The sequence below is a fragment of the Thalassophryne amazonica genome, chromosome 22 (genome assembly GCF_902500255.1).
Source record: "Thalassophryne amazonica chromosome 22, fThaAma1.1, whole genome shotgun sequence".
NCBI classification, from domain to species: Eukaryota; Metazoa; Chordata; class Actinopteri; order Batrachoidiformes; family Batrachoididae; genus Thalassophryne; species Thalassophryne amazonica.
The window spans coordinates 38,261,211-38,287,402 of record NC_047124.1 but is presented as its reverse complement, the minus strand read 5'-3'; the positions used below and the strand labels follow the sequence as shown (position 1 = coordinate 38,287,402).

The window sequence follows — 26,192 nt, the reverse complement described above, 5'->3', positions numbered from 1 at the left end:
TTCAGTTTCTTCCATCAGACCGCAGATATAAATTGCCGGTCTGTAAAACCAAGCGATTTTAAATCCCTAACCCTGTATCCATCAGAGAGATCAATGGAACTCAGCAAGTATTTTATGGAGTTCCATCTTTCAGCAGAGCTCTTTGTGTAGTTTTTTATTTGTTCTTATCTTGTTGTGTTCTGCTAGGATGGTTTTATCTTTGTATTTCACTTAGTTGCACTGATGAAATGGTGTTTTTTTTATCATGTTCTCTCTGTGTGTGGAGGAAGATGAGTCAGGTCACTGTAAACCAAATCTACCTTTGGGTACAAATAAAGTTACCATGACCTTGACGGTTAATTCCAGTATAAAGAAAAAGTCTTAACTTTCATCTCAGTATCAAACACTGCTGCAGACGAGACAGTCTGAAGACGAGGTTAAAAGGTCTGGATCTGGCCAGAATCATTATCTTCTACAGGTTCTACTGGTGAAGGCCAGTCCATGGTTCAGGTTCAGGCGCAGAAGTGGAGGTCTAATTCTTGAGACAGCATGATGGTGTCCAGGTCCCAGTCCAGCTGATGATCCTGCACTTGCTGCTCGTCCAGCAGAGTAACCAGAGAATGTCTCTGCTCCACCACCTCCAGCATCTCCTCCAGGATCATGCGCTCCTCTTGCAGCTCCACCTCCCCCTTCAACTGGTCTACCACCAACAAACACAGTCCATCAGGGACACCGCTCAAACACTCACAGTCAAACACACACACGCTGTTTACTGCAGAATGTCCCACTAAGAATAACAAATATATCTGAAAATCATCACCAGAACAAACAAGTGCAGATCTGCACTCAAATAACATCAACAGAGTCCAGTTCAACTGCTGTGGAATAAGAGAGGACAGTTCAACTGTTATGGAATAATCGAGTATGGTTAAACTGCTACAGAACAGAGTATGGTTTAACTGTTGCGGAGTAACAGAGTATGGTTTGACTGCTATGGAACAGACTATGGTCCAACTGTTGAAGAATAACAGCTGCTGTGGAATAACAGTACAGTTCAACTGCTGTGAAATAACAGAGTATGGTTTGACTGCTACGGAATAAGAGAGTATGGTTCAACCGTTTCAAAATAAGAGTATGGTTCAGATGTTACACAATAACAGAGTACGGGTCAGCTGCTACAGAATAACAGATTACGTTTCAACTGCAGTGGAACAGAATACGATTCAACTGTTGCAGAATAAGAGAGTACGGTTCGGCTGCTATGGAACAGAGTACGGTTCAACTGTTACAGAATAACAGAGTATGGTTCAACTGTTATGGAATAACAGAGTATGGTTCAACTGTTATGGAATAACAGTACAGTTCAGCTACTATGGAATAACAGAGGACAGTGCAGCTGTTACGAAATGACAGAGGATGGTTCAACTGCTAAGGAATAACAGAGCACAGTTCTACTGCTATGGAACAGAGTACTGTTTAACTGTTGCGGAAGAACAGGGTACGGGTAGACAGCTACAGAATAACAGAGTACGGTTCAACTGTTACGGAACAGAGTACGGTTCAGCTGTTGTGGAATAAGAGAGTACGGTTCAGCTGCTCCAGAACAGAGTATGGTTCTAATGTTGCAGAATAACAGAGTACGGTTCAACTGCTGCAGAATAACAGAGTACGGTTCAAATGATACAAAACAGAGTACGGTTCAGCTGTTGTGAAATAACAGAGTATGGTTCAGCTGCTACGGAACAGAGTACGGTTCAACTGCTGTGGAAAAACAGAGTACGGTTCAGCTTCTACGGAAAAACAAAGTACGGTTCAACTGTTGCCAAATAAAAGTATGGTTCAACTGTTGCAGAATAACAGAGTATGGTCCGACTGTTATGGAATAACAGAGCACAGTTCGGCTGTTACGGAACAGGGTACGGAGCAGAAGACTGCCCCTCCCTGAGCCTGGTTCTGCTGGAGGTTTCTTCCTGTTAAAAGGGAGTTTTCCTTCCCACTGTCGCCAAGTGCTTGCTCATAGGGGGTCGTTTTGACCGTTGGGGTTTTTCTGTAATTATTGTATGGCTTTTGCTTTACAATATAAAGCGCCTCGGGGCGACTGTTGTGATTTGGCACTATATAAATAAAATTGATTTGATTTGGTATGGTTCAACTGTTGCTGAATAACAGAGTACGGTTCAACTACTATAGAATAAGAGTAAGGTTCAACTGTTGCGGAATGACAGAGGATGGTTCAACTGTTGTGAAATGACAGTACGGTTCAACTGTTGTGAAATGACAGTACGGTTCAACTGTTGTGGAATAACAGTACGGTTCAACTGTTGTGGAATAACAGTACGGTTCAACTGTTGTGGAATAACAGTACGGTTCAACTGTTGTGGAATAACAGTACGGTTCAACTGTTATGGAATAACAGTATGGTTCAGCTACTATGGAATAACAGGACAGTGCAACTGTTACGGAATGACAGAGGATGGTTCAACAGTTACAGAATAACAGAGGATGCTTCAACTGTTAATTAACAGAGCACGGTTCTACTGCTATGGAACAGAGTACTGTTTAACTGTTGCAGAAGAACAGGGTCTAGCTCCTTATTTAGGGTCTGCTCTTTATTTAGGGAGCATTCCTTATTAGGTTCTGCTGATTATTTAGAGTCTGTTCCTTATTTAGGGTCTGCACCTTATTTAGGGTCTGTTCTTTATTTAGAGTCTGTTCCTTATTTAGGGTTTAGCTACTTATTTAGGGTTTGCTCCTTGCTTAGGGTCCATTCCTTATTTAATATCTGCTCCTTATTTAGGGTCTGCTCTTTCATTAGGGTCTAGCTCCTTATTTAGGGTCTGCTCTTTATTTAAGGTCTGTTCCTTATTTAGGGTCTAGCCCTTAGTTAGGGTCCACTCCTTATTTAGGCACCATTCCTTATTTAGGTTCTGCTACTTATTTAAGGTTTGCTATTTAATTAGAGACTACCTCCTTATTTAGGGTCTACTCTTTATTTAGAGTTTGTTCCTTATATAGGGTCTAGCACCTTATTTAGGGTCTGTTCCTTATTTAGGGTCTGTTTCTTATTTAGGGAGTGAACCTTATTTAGGATATGCTCTTTATACAGGGTCTGCTCTTTATTCATGGTCTAGCTCCTTATTTAGGGTCTGCTCTTTATTTAAGGTCTGTTCCTTATTTAGGGTCTAGTCCTTAGTTAGGGTCCACTCCTTATTTAGGCACCATTTCTTATTTAGGGTCTGTTCCTTATTTAGGGAGTGAACTTTATTTAGGATCTGCTCTTTATAGAGGGTTTGTTCTTTATTCATGGTCTAGGTTCTTATTTAGGGTCTGCTTTTTATTTAGGGTCTCGCTCCTTATTTAAGGTATGCTTTTTATTTAGCGTCTGCTCTTTATTTAGGGTCTGGTCTTTCTTTAGGGGCTAGCTCCTTATTTTTGGTCTGCTTTTTATTTAAGGTATGCTCCTTATTTAGGGTCTAGGTCCTTATTTAGGGTCCACTCCTTATTTAGGGGCCGTTCCTTATTTAGGTTCTGTTGATTATTTAGGGTCCGTTTCAGCTCCTTATTTAGGGGTTGCTCCTGATTTAGGATCTGATCCTTATTTAGGGTCTGCTCTTTATTTAGTGTCTGTTCTTTATTTAGGGTCCATTACTTATTTAGGTTCTACTCCTTATTTAGGATCTGCTCTTTATTTAGGGTCTAGCTCCTTGTATAAGGTCAATCAATAAATCAAGTTTTATTTGGTTTTATAATGTATGATTTTTACGTAGCATCTGCTTTTTATTTAGGTTTTAGCTCCTTATTCTGGGTCTGTTCCTAATTTACGGCTTGCCCCTTATTTATGGTCTAGCTCCAAATTTAGGTCTGCTCCATATTTAGGGTCTAAGTCATTATTTAGGACTTGCTCTTTATTTAGGGCTTCTTGATTTAGGGTCCATTCCTTATTTAGGGTCTAGCTCCTTATTTAGGGGTTCCTCCTTATTTAGGGTTTGTTCCTGATTTGGGGTCTGCTCCTTTTTTATGGTATAGCTCCTGATATAGGGATTTCTCCTTACTTCGGGTTCATTCAATATTTAGGGACTGCTCCTTTTTTAGGGTCTAGATACTTATTTAGGGTTTGCTCCTTATTTAGGTTCTGTTCCTCATTTAGTATCTGCTCCTTATTTCGGGTTGAGCTCCTTATTTAGGGTCCACTCCTTATTTAGGGACCGTTCCTTACTTAGGTTCTACTGATGATTTAGGGTCTGTTCCTTATTTAGGGCCTGAGCCTTATTTATGGACTGCACCTTATTTAGGTTCTGCTGATTATTTAGGGTCTGATCCTTATTTAGGGTCTGCACCTTATTCAGGCCTGTTCCTTATCTAGGGTCTATTCCGTATTCAGGGCCTGCTCCTTATTTAGGGTCTAATCCTTATTTAGGGTTTGTTCCTAATTTAGGGTGTGTTCCTTATTTAGGATCTGCTCTTTATTGAGGGTCTGCTCTTTGAGGGTCTGGCTCCTTAATAAGTTGTGCTCTTTATGTAGCGTCTGTTCTTCATTTTGGTTTTAGCTCCTAATTTCAGGTGCGTTCCTAATTTAGGGCCTACCCCTTATTTTTGGTCTAGCTCCATATTTAGGGTCTGCTCCATATTTAGGGTCTAGGTCATTATTTAGGACCTGCTCTTTATTTATGGTCTAGCTCATTATTTAGAGTCTGTTCTTCATTTAGGGTCCGTTCCTTATTTAGCATCTAGCTCCTTATTTAAAGTCTGTTCTTGTTTAGAGTTCGTGCCTTATTTAGGTTCTGCTCCTTTTTTAGGGTATAGCTCCTGATTTAGGGATTTTTCCTTACTTAGGGTCTGTTCAATATTTAGGGTCTGCTGCTTTTAAGGGTCTAGCTACTTACTTAGGGTTTGCTCCTTATTTAGGGTCCATTTCTTATTTGGTATTTCAATTTCAATTTATTTTCATTTATATAGCGCCAAATCACAACAGAGTTGCCTCAAAGTGCTTCACACAGGAAAGGTCTAACCTTACCAAACCCCAGAGCAACAGTTGTAAGGAAAAACTCCCTCTGAGGAAGAAACCTCAAGTAGACCAGACTCAAAGGGGTGACCCTCTGCTTGGGCCATGCTACAAAACATAAATTACAGAACAATTCACAGACGAATATACAAGAAATGCAATTTTATCTATATAGCAATAAGTATCTACTCCTTATTTAGGGTCTGCTCTTTTATTAGGGCGTAGCTCCTTATTTAGGGTCTGCTCTTTATTTAAGTTCTGCTCCTTATTTAGGGTCTAGCTCCTTATTTACAGTCCACTCTGTATTTAGGGAATGTTCCTTATTTAGGTTCTGCCGATTCTTTAGGGTCCATTCCTTATTTAGGGTCTAGCTCCTTATTTAGGGTCTGCTCCTTATTTAGGGGCCATTTGTAACGGGGCAACGTGACTTCCACAATAAGGGCCAAATACGCCCAACATTCAGAGAGGAGAGGCACTTAGCTGAAAGGAGGGGGATTATCGCACTTCACCCCCTCCACTATTCCAACGGTGCGCGTCCAGTCTCTCTCTCTCTCTCGCTCCCTCCGTCGCTCATCCACGCTCAATCTGCTCTCCCAAAGAGAAAAGGGGCGGGCTGCAAAACGACCAAACTATGAATAGATTGGTTGACGACCGATAACACAGGCTTGTCACTTAAGGCAGGATTACTGCTTAACTCCACAGCAATCACGCCAAACGCTAACAACAAACAGCGCAAAGTCCAGCCGAATGAAGCATCAAAAAGGCACTTAGCTGAGAGGAGGGGGGTTGGCAAACGCTCCCCCTCCACCGTTCCCACATCTTGTCCACTCGCTTATCCCAGCGGTGTCCTTTCGTACACGTTCGATCTGGTCCACTATCCTTCCGTCCTCATGCCTCTCAGCTCCTGAAGACTCGCAGCTGCTCCTGCCGCCGCTCCTTTTTCTTCCGCACACTCTCTCTCCCTGCCTTTTACACACCTCTCCCTCATTATCCCTAATTATCCAGGTGGGGTTGCAGCCACACACACACACACACACACACACACACACACACACACACACACACACACACACACACACACACACACACACACACACACACACACACACACACACCCCTCCCTACTCTTACCCACACATACACAGGTGAAATCAATGACCCCGTGACACATTCCTTATTTAGGGTCTGCTGCTTAATTAGAGACTAGCTCTTTATTTAGGGTCTGCTCTTTTTTTTTTGAACAATATTTTTATTTGTTTTAACAGTTAAAGTACAATCACATTGAACAGAATTGTACATGAAATATAAGAAGAGAACCAAAACAAAACAAACAAACAAAATACGTGAAGCAGTTCAACCTTAGAATTGACAACACACACTCAACAAAAATATAAACGCAACACTTTTGGTTTTGCTCCCATTTTGTATGAGATGAACTCAAAGATCTAAAACTTTTTCCACATACACAATATCACCATTTCCCTCAAATATTGTTCACAAACCAGTCTAAATCTGTGATAGTGAGCACTTCTCCTTTGCTGAGATAATCCATCCCACCTCACAGGTGTGCCATATCAAGATGCTGACTAGCTTGCTAACGCTTTCGTTTTTATTATTATTATTATTATTTTTTTATTTTTTTTTTTAGCACTGTTGTCGTGCGTTACCTGTGCTGCTCCACAGCGTGTTTAGTCGATTTTTATTTTATTTTAGCACCGTTGTCGTGCGTTCGCTGTTGTCGTGCGTTCCCTGTGCTGCTTCATGGCCTGTTTGGTGCCTTGATTGGGGCACTCCTTCTGCTGAATCACCTCTAAATTATTTACACATTATTCACTTTGTGTGTTTTTAGGAATCCGCTAGGTTGCGTAGCTACTAGCTCTTAGCCTATTTAGCATGGCGGCTTCTCCTGTCTCTCCCGTACTTTTCTGCTCTGGGTGTGAAATGTTTAGTTATTCCTCGGCCTCCTTTAGCAGTAACGGTACTTGTAATAAGTGCAACTTATTCGTAGCTTTGGAGGCCAGGCTGGGCGAATTGGAGACTCGGCTCCGCACCGTGGAAAATTCTACAGCTAGCCAGGCCCCTGTAGTCGGTGCGGACCAAGGTAGCTTAGCCGCCGTTAGTTCCCCCCTGGCAGATCCCGGGCAGTCGGGAAAGCAGGCTGACTGGGTGACTGTGAGGAGGAAGCGTAGCCCTAAACAGAAGCCCCGTGTACACCGTCAACCCGTTCACATCTCTAACCGTTTTTTCCCACTCGACGATACACTCGCCGAGGATCAAACTCTGGTTATTGGCGACTCTGTTTTGAGAAATGTGAAGTTAGCGACACCAGCAACCATTGTCAATTGTCTTCCGGGGGCCAGAGCAGGCGACATCGAAGGACATTTGAAATTGCTGGCTAAGGCTAAGCGTAAATTTGGTAAGATTGTAATTCACGTCGGCAGTAATGACACTCGGTTACGCCAATCGGAGGTCACTAAAATTAACATTAAATCGGTGTGTAATTTTGCAAAAACAATGTCGGACTCTGTTGTTTTCTCTGGGCCCCTCCCCAATCAGACCGGGAGTGACATGTTTAGCCGCATGTTCTCCTTGAATTGCTGGCTGTCTGAGTGGTGTCCAAAAAATGAGGTGGGCTTCATTGATAATTGGCAAAGCTTCTGGGGAAAACCTGGTCTTGTTAGGAGAGACGGCATCCATCCCACTTTAGATGGAGCAGCTCTCATTTCTAGAAATCTGGCCAATTTTCTTGGATCCTCCAAACTGTGACTATCCAGGGTTGGGACCAGGAAGCAGAGTTGTAGTCTTACACACCTCTCTGCAGCTTCTCTCCCCCTGCCATCCCCTCATTACCCCATCCCTGTAGAGACGGTGCCTGCTCCCAGACCACCAATAACCAGCAAAAATCTATTTAAGCATAAAAATTCAAAAAGAAAAAATAATATAGCACCTTCAATTGCACCACAGACTAAAACAGTTAAATGTGGTCTATTAAACATTAGGTCTCTCTCTTCTAAGTCCCTGTTGGTAAATGATATAATAATTGATCAACGTATTGATTTATTCTGCCTTACAGAAACCTGGTTACAGCAGGATGAATATGTTAGTTTAAATGAGTCAACACCCCCGAGTCACACTAACTGTCAGAATGCTCGTAGCACGGGCCGTGGCGGAGGATTAGCAGCAATCTTCCATTCCAGCTTATTAATTAATCAAAAACCTAGACAGAGCTTTAATTCATTTGAAAGCTTGTCTCTTAGTCTTGTCCATCCAAATTGGAAGTCCCAAAAACCGGTTTTATTTGTTATTATCTATCGTCCACCTGGTCGTTACTGTGAGTTTCTCTGTGAATTTTCAGACCTTTTGTCTGACTTAGTGCTTAGCTCAGATAAGATAATTATAGTGGGCGATTTTAACATCCACACAGATGCTGAGAATGACAGCCTCAACACTGCATTTAATCTATTATTAGACTCTATTGGCTTTGCTCAAAAAGTAAATGAGTCCACCCACCACTTTAATCATATCTTAGATCTTGTTCTGACTTATGGTATGGAAATAGAAGACTTAACAGTATTCCCTGAAAACTCCCTTCTGTCTGATCATTTTTTAATAACATTTACATTTACCCTGATGGACCCTGCAGTGGGGAATAAGTTTCATTACACTAGAAGTCTTTCAGAAAGCGCTGTAACTAGGTTTAAGGATATGATTCCTTCTTTATGTTCTCTAATGCCATATACCAACACAGAGCAGAGTAGCTACCTAAACTCTGTAAGGGAGTTAGAGTATCTCGTCAATAGTTTACATCCTCTTTGAAGACAACTTTGGATGCTGTAGCTCCTCTGAAAAAGAGAGCTTTAAATCAGAAGTGTCTGACTCCGTGGTATAACTCACAAACTCGTAGCTTAAAGCAGATAACCCGTAAGTTGGAGAGGAAATGGCGTCTCACTAATTTAGAAGATCTTCACTTAGCCTGGAAAAAGAGTTTGTTGCTCTATAAAAAAGCCCTCCGTAAAGCTAGGACATCTTTCTACTCATCACTAATTGAAGAAAATAAGAATAACCCCAGGTTTCTTTTCAGCACTGTAGCCAGGCTGACAAAGAGTCAGAGCTCTATTGAGCTGAGTATTCCATTAACTTTAACTAGTAATGACTTCATGACTTTCTTTGCTAACAAAATTTTGACTATTAGAGAAAAAATTACTCATAACCATCCCAAAGATGTATCGTTATCTTTGGCTGCTTTCAGTGATGCCGGTATTTGGTTAGACTCTTTCTCTCAGATTGTTCTGTCTGAGTTATTTTCATTAGTTACTTCATCCAAACCATCAACATGTTTATTAGACCCCATTCCTGCCAGGCTGCTCAAGGAAGTCCTACCATTATTTAATGCTTCAATCTTAAATATGATCAATCTATCTTTGTTAGTTGGTTATGTACCACAGGCCTTTAAGGTGGCAGTAATTAAACCATTGCTTAAAAAGCCATCACTTGACCCAGCTATCTTAGCTAATTATAGGCCAATCTCCAACCTTCCTTTTCTCTCAAAGATTCTTGAGAGGGTAGTTGTAAAATAGCTAACTGATCACCTGCAGAGGAATGGTCTATTTGAAGAGTTTCAGTCAGGTTTTAGAATTCATCATAGTACAGAAACAGCATTAGTGAAGGTTACAAATGATCTTCTTATGGCTTCGGACAGTGGACTTATCTCTGTGCTTGTTCTGTTGGACCTCAGTGCTGCTTTTGATACTGTTGACCATAAAATTTTATTACAGAGATTAGAGCATGCCATAGGTATTAAAGGCACTGCGCTGCGGTGGTTTGAATCATATTTGTCTAATAGATTACAGTTTGTTCATGTAAATGGGGAATCTTCTTCACAGTCTAAAGTTAATTATGGAGTTCCACAAGGTTCTGTGCTAGGACCAATTTTATTCACTTTATACATGCTTCCCTTAGGCAGTATTATTAGATGGTATTGCTTAAATTTTAATTGTTACGCAGATGATACCCAGCTTTATCTATTCATGAAGCCAGAGGACACACACCAATTAGCTAAACTGCAGGATTGTCTTACAGACATAAAGACATGGATGACCTCTAATTTCCTGCTTTTAAACTCAGATAAAACTGAAGTTATTGTACTTGGCCCCACAAATCTTAGAAGCATGGTGTCTAACCAGATCGTTACTCTGGATGGCATTTCCCTGATCTCTAGTAATACTGTGAGAAATCTTGGAGTCATTTTTGATCAGGATATATCATTCAAAGCGCATATTAAACAAATATGTAGGACTGCCTTTTTGCATTTACGCAATATCTCTAAAATCAGAAAGGTCTTGTCTCAGAGTGATGCTGAAAAACTAATTCATGCATTTATTTCCTCTAGGCTGGACTATTGTAATTCATTATTATCAGGTTGTCCTAAAAGTTCCCTAAAAAGCCTTCAGTTGGTTCAGAATGCTGCAGCTAGAGTACTGACGGGGACTAGCAGGAGAGAGCATATCTCACCCGTGTTGGCCTCTCTTCATTGGCTTCCTGTTAATTCTAGAATAGAATTTAAAATTCTTCTTCTTACTTATAAGGTTTTGAATAATCAGGTCCCATCTTATCTTAGGGACCTCGTAGTACCATATTACCCCATTAGAGCGCTTCGCTCTCAGACTGCAGGCTTACTTGTAGTTCCTAGGGTTTGTAAGAGTAGAATGGGAGGCAGAGCCTTCAGCTTTCAGGCTTCTCTCCTGTGGAACCAGCTCCCAATTCAGATCAGGGAGACAGATACCCTCTCTACTTTTAAGATTAGGCTTAAAACTTTCCTTTTCGCTAAGGCTTATAGTTAGGGCTGGATCGGGTGACCCTGGACCATCCCTTGGTTATGCTGCTTTAGACGTAGATTGTGGGGGGGTTCCCATGATGCACTGTTTCTTTCTCTTTTTGCTCCGTATGCATCACTCTGCATTTAATCATTAGTGATCGATCTCTGCCCCCCTTCACGGCATGTCTTTTTCCTGGTTTTTTCCCTCTGCCCCAACCAGTCTCAGCAGAAGACTGCCCCTCCCTGAGCCTGATTCTGCTGGAGGTTTCTTCCTGTTAAAAGGGAGTTTTTCCTTCCCACTGTGGCCAAGTGCTTGCTCATAGGGGGTCGTTTTGACCGTTGGGGTTTTTCATAGTTATTGTGTGGCCTTGCCTTGCAATATAAAGCGCCTTGGGGCAACTGTTTGTTGTGATTTGGCGCTATATAAGAAAAAAGTTGGTTGGTTGGTTGGAGGTCATCTCATACAAAATGGGAGCAAAACCACAAGTGTTGCGTTTATATTTTTGTTGAGTGTATTTGCCTAATTAAGTAGCCATATATGTAAAAAAAAAAATAAAAAATAATAAAAATAATAATAATAATAAAAAATAAAAAATAAAGGGGCTGGTGGAATGGCGGAAAACTAAGCACTATTGCTCTACCAGACATAGATCAGATATTTCTTTTCTTCTTTTAAATGTTAATTAATCTGTTTTAGGATTTGTTAGTTACTTTAAATGTATCTGAATAAAAAGAAAAAAAAAAAGGAATCACAATTTGTCTATATAGCTAGAATAGAAAGTTGAGAGTACAATTAGATTCCATCACCGTACCACCCAGCCCCAATAAATGGTGTCACACATATGAATTATACAATTAAAACAAAAATATTCCCAGATTAATTTCAATCATTTCTCCTCATTATTTCCTATATTTAGACTCCCAGCAAAAACCTTAAATGGGCCCCACATATCTTCAAATAGCTGTTATGTGTCGACGCGGGTTGAGGAGCGGACCTGCGTCAGACGGAACCCAGCGCTAAAAATAGCCAGAAAGCGGTTCCAATAACAAAAACAATTTATTTATTTCACCCACTGGTGCATAATAAAGTGTAAAAACTAAAATAGCGTCCTTCTGGTGGAGTGAAGGCTGGCACGCTTTCCAGCGCCCAAAAGGATCGAAGCCCGGCGCTCCTGGACCCACTACCACCGCCAAACACCCCCCAGGTGGACACAACAAACCGACTCTCTGCGAAACATAGAAGAGGTGAGGTAAGTTAGCAGTTACAACTAATATCCTTCAAAAGACACACACTATCAGCAACACATTCAGGTCTGTATTTTAAGCTTTATGCAAATGAGCAGCTTCTCACAACAGGTGGAGGATCACTTGTCCGCACGCCACAGCAGTGAGAAGCAAGCTGCACAATTCTCATCACAATTCAAGTATACTGCGTAACAAAATACCAAGTTACTATCAACAATTAGTCAAACACTTAATCACCTCTGATGTGTGCTGACAGCATGTGTCCCTCACCCTTCCTGCTTCACGGGCTCAATGTGTCAAACCCAGGCGCGGTCCTCAGCGTCTCATAAACGAACATCACAAGGTCGAGTTCCCGGCAGTTCTGCTTGAATCACACATGACTTAAATGCAGAACGCCATCCAATTATCTGCTTCAGCTGAAAGTCTTTAAGGCTGCACATGAGCACCATTCACAGGTGCTGCACATGATGTTGATGAGGGTGAAGAACTCTTCAGCCAGCACCTTCTCCACAGACAAATCAGTCTTCATGCCACCTGGAGAGCAAAGAAAAGAAAAGAACACCAAAATGTCCAGCCACACCCCCCAACACACAACAGTACACCCCCCTTTAAGGGGAAGCCTCCCGGCGACCGAACAGACCAGGCCCGAGAACAGCACCTCCCTCCGGGGTCCTCGTCAGGAAGCAGACAGCACAACGCTCCCAAGGTCCACCACAGACAGCAGGACAGGGCACCGCAGCTGGAAGGCCGGCTGGCATCAACAAAAACCCAAAATAGTCCCTAGTATAATCCAACACACAAGAAAAAACATAAAACCCACCCAAAACCTCCCCAGGGGACCGTCCCATCTAACCCCGGGAAGAAAAGAAAAAGTCCCAAACGCAAAAACCCAACACAGCCCCACAAACGCAATACAAACATAAATGCATAAAAGAAAAATAACAAACAACCCCCCCAAAACGACCTGCAGAGCCCAACCCCCCCCCCCCCCCCAGAAGGCCTTTACCGCCAGTTCCAGGAGGAACAGCCAGAACCAGAATCCCACAAAGGTCCCCAGGTGTACATGGAGCAAACGCCGCCCCCCAGAGGACCGTACCATCAACCCCAGGAGGTACCCTCCCCACAACCCTGGAACCCCCAGACCCGGCCACACTTGGCTAGTCGGCCCCAAGCCAATTCCCCCCCAGAGGACCGTCCCATCAACCCTGGAGGTGGAACCCGGAAGGAAACAAAACAAAATCAAAATCCAACCCCCGGAGGACTACCAAAAACAACCCCGGGGGGATATAAAATGACCGTAAACCCTGTTACCTTCCCCGGCACCCCGAAAGACCCCAGGTCCCTCCCAGAGCCCCTCGGCGGCTCAATTTTGGCGAACGGCTCAAAACAATAAGCCAGGGAAGGGAACAGGAAAAACTAACCCAGCCCCAACCCCAAGGCGCAGCGGAAAACCGGAAATACATCCGGTGCCCCAACTCGACCATACCCCAGCCCCTCGGGAGGGGTGGAACTACCGAAATGGCGAACAGCAACAGGTCGGCCCACCCCTCCGACTGAGGTATGTCTCCGCTGCACCACACCCCGGCAACACCAATGACAAACGGTACAAGGGCTCACCGAGGCTGGAGTGGAACCGGGCCCTAACCAAACCAAGAAAAACGCCCCTAACACCTGCCCCCCCCCCCCCCCCCCCCCAGGTGCAGAGGTCTTCTGAGAACGCTCAGCGTGACCAACCTGCACCACCCCACAACCCACAAGACAAACGGTCTTGGGGAAAGTGAGGTTGGGGTTAGGGATGTAGGGAAATAAAAAACAACAGAATAAAACGACCCAACAACCCAAACAAAAAATACCTTAAAACACATAAAAAATAACAATCAAGTGAGCCCAGACGGGCTTCTAACCGCCTAGCATTCACTCCACCAGACATGCCTCTGACTCCCCAAACAAGTTATAGCCCCTATTTAAAGAAAACAAAACATTAACCCATACAAGATTTTTTTTTTTTTTTGTGTTATTTTGCCTGTCCCAGAACACCTGGAGATACGTCACCATTATTTTTCTTGACGCTTATATGTCGGGGCAATACAGTGATCTCCGCTCGTCCGAGCTGCATGGGCTCGTCAGCAAGAGGAGCCAGAGGTCCCGTCGGAGGAGCCTCAGTGGGGCGAAGAAGAGGCGGCCCAGATCTGTGTCGGGGAAAGCCCCGAGACGAAAAAACCCGCTCTGATGGCCGCCCTCTCTCGCATCCACGCTCCTTCATCCGATCATCTAGACGAATCACCAACGATATTAGCTCATCTAAATCATTTGGCTCGTCACGGACTGCCAGCTCGTCTTTTAATGACTCATTTAACCCATCTACAACACTCCTCGTAAAGCTGCGGCGTTCCAACCTGACTGAGCAGAAAAAATCCGGAAGTCCACGGAGCAAATTTGTCACATATGAAACACGGCTCCCATCAGAAAAGAAGGAAGCCGGTCGCTGAGCAAAAACCAGAGAACATTGCATCAAAAACGAAGCACAGGCTTCGACGTCTCCCGCATAAGGCTCCGGATGACAAATAATCGGTTCGGACGCCGAATCTCTGGGTGACGGAGTTATCTGCACCGGTATCGATGGTGCCGCAGCTGGAGCAGCAGGAAGCGGAACGGCTTGCACTGCAAGCTCCGTAACACGGGCGTCTGTTTGTTTAATTTGATTTGCGAGATGCTGTAATTGCTCCCATATTTTCTCCAAGTGTTCTTGAACTTTTTCGGCAAAAGGAACCGCCTCTGCCGCTGGGTCCATTATGGAATGGCCGGGAACTACTGTTATGTGTCGACGCGGGTTGAGGAGCAGACATGCGTCAGACGGAACCCAGCGCTAAAAATAACCAGAAAGCGGTTCCAATAACAAAAACAATTTATTTATTACACCCACTGGTGCATAATAAAGTGTAAAAACTAAAATAGCGTCCTTCTGGTGGAGTGAAGGCTGGCACGCTCTCCAGCGCCCAAAAGGATCGAAGCCCGGCGCTCCTGGACCCACTACCACCGCCAAACACCCCCCAGGTGGACACGACAAACCGGCTCTCTGCGAAGCATAGAAGAGGTGAGGTAAGTTAGCAGTTACAACTAATATCCTTCAAAAGACACACACTATCAGCAACACATTCAGGTCTGTATTTTAAGCTTTATGCAAATGAGCAGCTTCTCACAACAGGTGGAGGATCACTTGTCCGCACGCCACAGCAGTGAGAAGCAAGCTGCACAATTCTCATCACAATTCAAGTATACTGCGTAACAAAATACCAAGTTACTATCAACAATTAGTCAAACACTTAATCACCTCTGATGTGTGCTGACAGCATGTGTCCCTCACCCTTCCTGCTTCACGGGCTCGATGTGTCAAACCCAGGCGCGGTCCTCAGCATCTCACAAACGAACATCACAAGGTCGAGTTCCCGGCAGTTCTGCTTGAATCACACATGACTTAAATGCAGAACGCCATCCAGTTATCTGCTTCAGCTGAAAGTCTTTAAGGCTGCACGTGAGCACCAGTCACAGGTGCTGCACAGGATGTTGATGAGGGTGAAGAACTCTTCAGCCAGCACCTTCTCCACAGACAAATCAGTCTTCATGCCACCTGGAGAGCAAAGAAAAGAAAAGAACACCAAAATGTCCAGCCACACCCCCCAACACACAACAATAGCTTTAATTTCCCTTTCCTAATACATGTAATTTGTTCCAGTGGAAAGACGATAAGCATTTGTTTTACCCAGTGTATCATCTTGGGCCTATGAGTCCTTTTCCAAAATATTGCAATTGTTCTTTTTGCTTGTAAAAAACACATATTAATCATGATTTGTTCACACTTGGTAAACTTATGTCTTTCAGGATAAATTCCTAAAATAAACATTGCAGGATTTGTTGAAACCTTCTTGGAAATGATTATTTCTACTGCCTTTCTAACCTCCTCCCAAAAAAGTTTTACCTCTGGACATTGCCACATGCAATGGAATAATGTTCCTTTAGCATCAGTGCACTTACTACATACATCTGATATATTACTATTATAACGGTTCAATTTGACTGGTGTTACATAAGTTCTCATAAGCCATTTGTATTGGATAAGTCTAAATCGAGTATTAAGTAATTGTTTGTGTGCTTTGTTACATGCAAATTCCCAGTCTTCCATTGCTGTGTTTATTTCTAGATCTTCAATCCATGCCCTCAACTTAGAGTTACAGTTTTCCTTTGAATTAGAAAGCAAAAAATTATATAGCTCTGACACTGCACCCTTGCTAAAACTATTTTTAGAGATAATTTTTTCTAATAATGTCTTTTTAGGTTTGTGAAGTTTGATACCTAGGTTGGTTCTAATAAAACTCCTCAGTTGAAGGAATTTAAAAAATATATTTTTGATCTATATTGTACTTATGTGCCAGTTCCTCAAAAGACATTAGGGATTCTGAATGCGACATGAACAAATCTTGCAATGATTTCAGCCCTCGTGATGCCCAATCTTTAAAAATGCTGTCTGCTCTTCCAGGGATAAAATACTTGTTTCCCCAAATTGCAGAGTATAAAGATAACCCACTTGGCTCATTGATGTATTTACGTACTTTAGACCAGACTTTTATTGTGTGCTTTACTATTGGATTATTTGTTTTTTTGTGTTGTGAAGTGTCGTGACACGGACCCACAACAGGGGGTGTTAATGAACGGACAATGGATAAGCCAAAAAGTAACAATTTAATGTTGTGAATCGCACAACAACGTACAGACAATAACAATATGGTGGACTGTCAATCATACACCAGCTGACGTGTGGGCAGGCTCGACGATAGAAGACGCCTGGAGAGAGAAGAGCTGGATCCCCACACAGCTTCCAACACCAACGGAGCTGAAGAACACCGGAGCCACCAAGCCCTGCGCCCCAGGTGGCCTCTGTCTTCAGCAGTCAGACCCGGTACTGCTGGCAGAGAACAGAGACAGTTCAGATGAGTGTGAGTTCGCACACTCAGTAATCCCACAGTCTGTATTAAGTAAAGGAGGGAAAACCTCCACCTCCAATCACACACACTCGTGCAGCTCCTGGTCAACCACTTATCTGGGTTGGGGTGTGAGGCGAAGCCGTCGCTGTCACACCAAACGCCAATCCCTCAGATAAGGACACACTCCAGGAAAAACGGCTGCAATAGAAGTTCAAGTTATTACACCACACAGTGTATTCAGCAGAGAATTACCTGAATGGTAGTTGATTTCTCGGCGAGGAGGTGGAGTTGTTGTCTTTGTAGTGGTGGTGATGGGTGACAGCTTGTGTTGATTGATGACAGCTGTCACCTCCAGCAAAGCCGACGCCCTCTCGTGCTTGAAGCCCGCACTTCAAGCAGGGCGCCATCTTGTGGTGGTGGGCCAGCAGTACCTCCTCTTCAGCGGCCCACACAACATTTTGATTAGATTAGTAATCTTATCTGAGTAAAGGTATTGAGGCAATGATAAATCTAAGCCATCTGATTCCATCCATCCATCCATCCATTTTCTTCCGCTTTATTTGGAGTCAGGTCGCGGGCAGCAGCTCAAGCAAAGCCGCCCAGACCTCCCGATCCACACACACCTCCCCCAGCTCCTCCGGGGGAACCCCAAGGCGTTCCCAAGACAGCTGAGAGATGTAATCCCTCCAGCGTGTCCTGGGTCTTCCCCGGGGCCTCCTCCCAATGGGACGTGCCCGGAACACCTCTCCAGCGAGGCGTCCGGGGGCATCCGGAAAAGATGCCCGAGCCACCTCAACTGACTCCTTTTGACGTGGAGGAGCAGCTGCTCGACTCCGAGCTCCACCCGAGTGACCGAGCTCCTCACCCTATCTCTAAGGGAGCGCCCAGCCACCCTGCGGAGGAAACTCATCTCGGCCACTTGTACTCGTGATCTCGTTCTTTCGGTCATGAGCCAAATCTGATGACCATAGGTGAGGATCGGAACGTAGATCGATCGGTAAATCGAGAGCTTTGCCCCCCTACTCAGCTCTCTCTTCACCACAATGGTCCGATACAGCGACCGCATCACTGCAGATGCTGCACCGATCTGTCTATCGATCTCATGCTCCATCCATCCCTCACTCGTGAACAAGACCCCGAGATACTTAAACTCCTCCACTTGAGGCAAGGATACTCCACCGACCTGAAGAGGGCAAAGCACCTTTTCCGGTTGAGAACCATGGCCTTGGATTTGGAGGTGCTGATTTTCATCCCGGACGCTTCACACTCGGCTGCAAACCACCCCAGTGCACGCTGAAGGTCCTGATTTGACAAAGCCAACAGAACCACATTGTCCGCAAACAGCAGAGACGAGATTCTGTGGTTCCCAAACGAGACCCCCTCTACACCCTGGCTGCACCTAGAAATTCTGTCCATAAAAATAATGAACAGAACCAGTGACAAAGGGCAGCCCTGGCGGAGGCCAACGTGCACTGGAAACAGGTTTGACTTACTACCGGCAATGCGAACCAAGCTCCTGCTGCAGTCGTACAGGGACCGGATAGCCCTTAGCAAAGGACCCCGGACCCCGTACTCCCGGAGCACCCCCACAGGGTGCCCCGAGAGACACGGTTGAACGCCTTCTCCAGATCCACAAAACACATGCCATCTGACTCCATTTCTTTCCATTGTGGGGCATTATTTGTTTCAAATTATAATTTGAGTGATCTTAATTGTATAGCCCAGTAATACAGAATTATATTTGGACACTTTAAACCTCCCTGATTATATGGTAGGTGCAATAATGATAGTCTAATTCGAGCTTTATTATTTTTCCAAATAAATGAAATTAATATTTTGTTTATCTTTGTAAAAAAATTTGCAGGTGGGGGTAGTGGCACATTCTGAAAAAGGTATAACATTTTGGGGAGTATATTCATTTTTATAACATTAATTCTTCCTATTAAAGACAATGGTAATGTCATCCACCGATCAATTGAACTCATTACGTCATTCATTAAAGACTCATAGCTAGAGTTAACAAGAAGATTGATTTTGCGTCTGATATCAATACCTAAATATGTAAAGTTATCAACCACTTTAAAGGATAAAACCTGTGAGTCAGGATTACTGGCATCTTTTTTTTATCAAGTAATAAGATGGAGGATTTGCTCTTATTAATGGTATAACCTGAAACCAAACTAAAGGCTCTTATCAATTTTAGGATTGTTGGAATTGTTCTACTAGTGTGTGAAATAAAAAGGATAACATCATCTGCATATAATGCTATTTTATGTTCAGTTTGGTGTACAGGTATTCCACATATGTCAGGATGTTTTCTAATGGCAATGGCTAAAGGTTCTATTGCCAATGTGAAAAGGAGAGGTGACAGAGGGCAGCCCTGTCTACATCCCCTCTTTATTTCAATTGGCTGTGAAATATTTTTATTTGTTAGTATTTCTGCAGTAGAATTTAAATACAGCAATCAAATCCATTTTAGAAAATTATTTCCATAGCCGAATCGTCCCAGAACACTAAACAGATAAGGCCACTCGACCTTATCAAAGGCCTTTTCGGCATCTAAAGATAAAAGAGCCTTATCTACAGTACTGTCCACACCTTGAATAATATTAAGGACCCTCCTAACATTATGAAACCCCTGTCGTCCCAAGAGAAATCCATTTTGATCCCTATGTATAACATAAGGTAATGTTTCTTGGAGTCGCATTGCTAGAATTTTACATAAAATTTTTAAATCTGCATTAGGAGACTTACTGGTCTCATATTTCCACAACAATTGCTTGGTTTTCCATGTTTGGGTAGTAATGTTATTAGTGCTGCTGTCATTGATTTTTTGGTAGGCTTCTGTATTGGAATGCTTCTAAAAACATATCCAGCAGAGGTTTAAGTAATTTTGACTTGAATTTTTTATAAAAGTCTATTGGAACTCCATCAGGCCCAGGAGTTTTTCCTGCCCTCATACCATCAGTGGCCTTACTAATTTCTTTTTCATCCAAACTGGCTTCGAGCCTTTCAGTTAAATCCTTTGGGATTTGAGGAATTTCCAAAATGTCTAAAAACACATTTTTATAATTAGAGCCTTTCTCTGAAGCATATAATTTTTTATATAATTCTCTGAACTCTTGGTTTATTTCTATAGGATCAGTGAAAGTCACGCCTTTATTCTTAATAATAGAAGTGATTGCTTTCCTTGTCTCCAATTGTTTGATTTGCCATGCCAACAATGACCCTGTTTTCTCCCCCTGTTCATAAAATGTCTGATTAAGCCTGATAATATCAGAAGCTGCCCTATCAGCAGATAGTTTTTATATTCTGATTTTAGTGTTAGTAATTCTTTTTCAGCATTAGTGTTATTATTATTTATTAATTGGTTTTCAAGTATTTTTATTTTGGTCTCAAGAATCAATCTCTTTTCCCGAAATTCTTTAGATTTAGACGAGGTTTAACTAATTATGTGACCTCTCAACACGGCTTTAAATTCCTCCCACTTTATTACAGCACTTGTTTCAGATGTGTTATCTTCAAAGTAGTTTTCAATTATCTTGTCAATATACTGGAGAAAATCATCATCCAACAACAATTTTTGTCTTAGACTCCATCTTGGTGGATCTTTAACAAGAGAATCATCTGTTAAAATAATTCCACATGGTCCATGATCTGACAATAATATACTGTCGTAGAAGCAATCCTCAATTTTTGATAGTAGGGAAGCTGAAATTAAAAAGTAATCAATACGAGAAAAAGTTTGGTGTGTCCCAGAATAGCAACAAAAGACAATGTCACTGGGTTTTAAATGCCTCCATATGTCAATTAAATTTAGCTCATTCATAAAAGTTTTGATAGTTGTCCTACTTTTACTATGGGTGTTGTCTACACCAGTAGATTGGTCCTTAATTGGTTCCAGGGTGCAATTCCAATCGCCTGCAATTATATATGCCCCTGGAAAATTAGAAAGTGTCAAAAAAAGATCAGTAAAAAATTTTTGATCATCTGTATTTGGACCATATATACGAGATCTATTAGAAAAGTATCCGACCTTATTATTTTTTTCAAAAACCATATGGATTTGAATCATGTGTGATTACATCAGACATGCTTGAACCCTCGTGGGCATGCAAGAGTTTTTTCACGCCTGTCGGTTACGTCATTCGCCTGTGGGCAGTCTTTGAGTGAGGAGTCGCCCACCCTCTCATCGTTTTTTCATTGTTTAGGAATGGCTCAGAGACTGCTGCTTTGTTTGATCAAAATTTTTTCAAAACTGTAAGGCACAAATGAGTGGACACCATTCGATAAATTCAGCTGGTTTTCGGTAAAAATTTTAACGGCTGATGAGAGATTTTGGTCTGGTAGTGTCGCTTTAAGGACGGCCCACGGCGCCTGACGGCGATCTGCGCTTCGAGGTGGCAGCGTCTCGCCGTTTCAAGTTGAAAACTTCCACATTTCAGGCTCTGTTGACCCAGTAAGTCAGAGAACAGAGAACTTTCAGAAGAAGTCGGCATGAGGAGTTTATTCGGACATTCCATTGTTAACGGACATTTTGTAATGAAAGAACGTGCGGGCAGAGTCGCATGTCGGGCCGGACCCGACCGCCGGGGGGTCGCGACAGGAAAAACACCTCCGTTGGAAACCTTAACGGACAAGTTGGAACATGCCCAAGCTGTTAAACAATTTCTCAGTTACTCACTTGTTGAAAGCCATCAAAAGCTGCCTGAATTTTACAAATGGTTTTCAACACGGAGGTGTTTTTCCTGTCGCGGCACACACAGATTTGCTGAGTCGTCACGGAAACGACTCGGCGAATTTGCACGCACGTCTTTCATTAAAAAATGTCCTTAAACAGTGGAATGTCCGCATAAAGTCCTCATGCCGGCCTCTTCTGAATCTTCTCTGTTCTCTCACGACGTCCTGGGTGAATTAAGCCTTAAATTAGGATGTTTTCAGCTCGAAACAGGCCGACGATGGCGCCTGGAAGCGCTGCACGACGTCCTGCTCCGTGGGAAGTCCTTACACCCCATAATCTCTCATCAGCCGTTAAACGTTTCACCAAAAACCAGCTTAATTTCTCGAATAGTGTCCACTCGGATATTCCTCACAGGTCCAGAAATTTTTTTTGATAAAGCAACGCGCACCGTCTTGAGCAACGTGTGAAACAAAGGAATTCAGCCCAGAGGGCGGGACTACATCTCACTCAAGGCCTGCCCACAGGGAAATGACGTCACCGATGCGTGAAAAAACTCACGCATGCGCATGAGGGTTCAAGCATGATTGGTGTAATCACACGTCATTCAAATCCATATAGTTAAAAAAAAATAAAAGGGTCAGTTTATTATCTAATAGACCTCGTATTCACCAAATTTAAATTAGTTTTAAGGAGTGAACCTTGGACAATTAAATACCTTCCAAATTTATCTTCAATTACACCAGATACTTGAAATGGAGCTGAGTTATGGATGAGAGTAATGACTCCCCTAGCTTGTGTGTTAAAAGACGCTGCATATACCTCCCTCTGCCATCTCCTTCTTATTTTGAGGAGATCCTCCTTAATAGTATGAGTCTCCTGTAAAAATATCATTTTTGCACAAGAATCTTTTAGCTGGTTCATTGCTTGTTTCAACTTTCTTATTTTCTGTAAACCTCTACAATTCCAGGATATACATTTTAGTTTAAATTTTTGTGACATTCAAACACAATCATCTTAATTTTGATGGCTGACTGTATGAAAACATTGACTGCTGAACTAAAAAAATAAATAAAATGAACACCCTGAACGGACCCCAGCCCCACGTCAAGTGGTTCTTCCCCCTTATGTAACTCCCTTGTCTTTGGGACAGATCTTAAACTTGATCAATCCCCTTGACTTTGTGGCATTAATCACAATTCTGAAGTAAAAAAAAAAAAACTAAGAAAAAACAAGCTCCTCTGCTTTTTCTAATGTAAATATTGAATCTCTGCATTTGTAGAAAATTGGCCACATAAAAATAAATCTAAGTATTAGAGAAAGTTAACCATATTCAATGCAAAATAAAATAATAACACATTAATGTGCAATCTTGCCTTACCAAAATCCAAATATAACATTTATGAATTAGTCAGTTAAGCATAAACCGTCATAAAAAAAAGAATAAATAAATAAAACAGAAGTTTGAACTGTACTTTGCAAAACATGTAGCACATTGTACCCTAACTCATCTAGTGAGAGCTTTCTCCCTCAGTGCTACGAATGAACTCTTCTACCTGTGACGCGTCGTCAAACGTGAAAGTACGTTCTTTGTGTGTTACCAGCAATTTAGCGGGCAGTCTTATTCCATGTCTCAGTCCCATCTGCCGTAGCTGTTGACACACCAAATCAAACTGCCTCCTCTGTTTGTGCACCTCCGTGGCAAAATCATTGTAGAGCCGCACTTTGACGTTCTTGTACAAAAAGTCAGTTTTCTTTCTTGCGCCGTTCATCACAGCAACTTTTTGTTTATAGTTCAGAAACTTCATTCTTAGCGGTCTTGGCGGGTCCTCCGTACCTCGCTTTGGTCCGATGCGGTGTGCTCTCTCCAGTACCAAGGGCTCTCGCAGCGGTGCCATATCCAGCGCCTCCGGTAGCCAGTTCTCGAGAAATGTACACAGATCCGGCCCCTCAGCCCCCTCTGGCAAAGAAACCAGGCGTGCATTGCAAAGGTGTGATCTTGTTTCCATATCAATCATCTTTTTTTTCCAGGACTTGGTTTCTCTTTTCCAGCTTCTTCACCTTGCCTTTGAGTGTGCAGCACTCATCCTCCACAGTGGCGACGCGCACCTCCGCCTCACTGATCCTCTTGGTGCAGTCACCCAGTTGTTTCGCGGTGTCCTCTGCTGCTTTCAAGATACCATTCAGTTTGTCATTAAACTCAGATTTTAGGTCTCCCACCGCTTTCAGGATTTCATTCTTAACGAGCTTGAGTTCACTGTCACGAACCGCAGTGGCTTCAGCATTGGTTTCGGGCATAGCGCTAGCCTCTTGGGAGGCATTAGCTTCTTCCTCCAATTGGCTAGTAGCATCTTTGCTAGTTTTCGACTCCGGAGGTTTCCCAAAGTCCGAAAGCTTTGACTGTGTTACAGTTTTCCTCTTCTCTTTTGTAATCTGTGGGTTAGTCGGAATGATCTCTTCATATAACTGCGCACAGTTATGTTAGCAAATCAATTTGCAGCAGGATTTTATACAAAATGATCAGAGCAAAGTCACGCACATCTGTTTAGTTCGCGGCCATTACCGGAAGTCCCTAGGGTCTGCTCTTTACTTAGGGTCTTGCTCCTTATTTAGGGTCTGTTCCTTATTTAGGGTCCGTTCCTTATTTAGGGTGTGCAACGTATTTAGAATCTGCTCTTAATTGAGGGTCTGCTCTTTATTTATGGTATAGCTCCTTATTTAAGGTATGCTCTTTGTTTAGGGTCTGCTTTTTATTTTGGGTCTAGCTCTTTTTATAGGGTCCATTTCTAATTTAGGTCCTGCTCCTTATTGATGGTCTAGCTCCATATTTAGGGTCTGCTTCATATTTAAGGTCTCTGTTATTATTTAGGATCTGCTATTTTTTAGGGTCTGCTCTTTATTTAGGGTCTAGCTCATTATTTAGAGTCTGTTCTTGATTTAGGGTCCGTTCCTTATTTAGGGTATAGCTCCTGATTTAAGGATTTCTCCTTACTTCGGGTTCATTCAATATTTAGGGTCTGCTCCTTATTTAGGGTCTAGCTAGTTATTTAGGGTTTGCTCCTTATTTAGGGTTCGTTTCTTATTTAGTATCTGCTCCTTATTTAGGGTCTCCTCTTTCATTAGGGTTTAGCTCCTTAATTCGGGTCTGCTCTTTATTTAAGGTATGCTCCTTATTTGGGGTCTAGCTCTTTATTTCGGGTTCACTCCTTATTTAGGGACCGATCCTTATTTTGGTTCTGCTGATTATTTGGGGTCCGTTCCTGATTTAGGGTCTGCTCTTTATTTAGGTCTGTTCCTTATTTAGGTTTGTTCCTTATTTAGATTCTGTTCCTTATTTAGGGACCGTTCCTTATTTAGGGTCTGCTCCTTATTTTGGGTCTTGCTCCTTATTTAGAGTCTGTTCCTTATATAGCGTCTGTTCCTTATTTAGGGTGTAGCACCTCATTTAGGGTCTGTTCCTTATTTAGGTCCAGTTCCTTATTTAGGGTGTGAACCTTATTTAGGATCTGCACTTTATTGAGGGTCTGCTATTTATCCATGGTCAAGCTCCTTATTTTGGGTCTGCTTTTTATTTAGGGTCTACCTCCTTATTTAGGGTCTGTTCCTAATTTAGGGGCTGCCCCTTATTTAGGGTCTAGGTTATTATTTAGGACCTGCCCTTTATTTAGGGTCTGCTCTTTATTTAAGGTCTAGCTCCTTCTTTAGGGGTTGCTCTTTGTTTAGGGCATTGCTCCTGATTTAGGGATTTCTCCTTACTTAGGTTCATTCAATATTTAGGGTCTGCTCCTTATTTAGGGTCTCGCTACTTATTTAAGGTTTGCTCCTTATTTAGGGTCCATTCCTTATTTAGTATCTGCTCCTTATTTTGGATCTGCTCTTTCTTTAGGGGCTAGCTCCTTATTTAGGGTCTGCTTTTTATTTAAGGTATGATCCTTATTTAGGGTCTAGCTCCTTATTTAGGGTCCACTCCTTATTCAGGGACTGTTCCTTATTTAGGTTCTGCTGATGATTTAGGGTCCTTTCCTTATTTAGGGTCTAGCTCTTTATTTCAGGGTTGCTCCTTATTTAGGATCCGTTCCTTATTTAGGGTCTGCTATTTAATTATAGTCTAGCTCCTTATTTAGGGTCTGCTCTTTATTTAGGGTCTGTTCCTTATTTAGGGTCCGTTCCTTATTCAGGGCCTGCTCCTCATTTAGAGTTTAATCCTTATTTAGGGTTCGTTCCAAATTTAGGGTCCTTTCCTGATTTAGGGTCTGCTCCTTATTTAGGGTCCGATCCTTATTTAGGGTGTGCACCTTATTTAGGATCTGCTCATTATTGAGGGTCTGCTCTTTATTTAGGGTCTTGCTCCTTATTTAAGGTATGCTTTTTATGTAGCGTCTGCTCTTTATTTAGGTTTTAGCTCCTTATTTAGGGTGTGTTCCTAATTTACAGGCTGCCCCTTATTTATGGTCAAGCTCCATATTTAGGGTCTGCTCCATATTTAGGGTCTAG

At 42.6% G+C, this 26,192-nt stretch overlaps 1 protein-coding gene across 1 annotated transcript in view; it reads right to left on the bottom strand.

Moving 5' to 3' along the window:
- Nucleotides 1–473: 473 nt before the first annotated feature.
- The window catches only part of micalcl (MICAL C-terminal like), a 120,699-nt gene continuing 94,980 nt past the window's right edge, over nucleotides 474–26,192 (bottom strand). The window contains exons 6-7 of the mRNA XM_034163638.1: nucleotides 594–679; nucleotides 474–563 (exon numbers count right to left, since the gene is read on the bottom strand). Of these exons, the coding sequence (XP_034019529.1) occupies nucleotides 492–563; nucleotides 594–679 (158 nt within the window). The 3' untranslated portion in view covers nucleotides 474–491. The remainder of the gene's footprint in view (nucleotides 564–593; nucleotides 680–26,192) is intronic.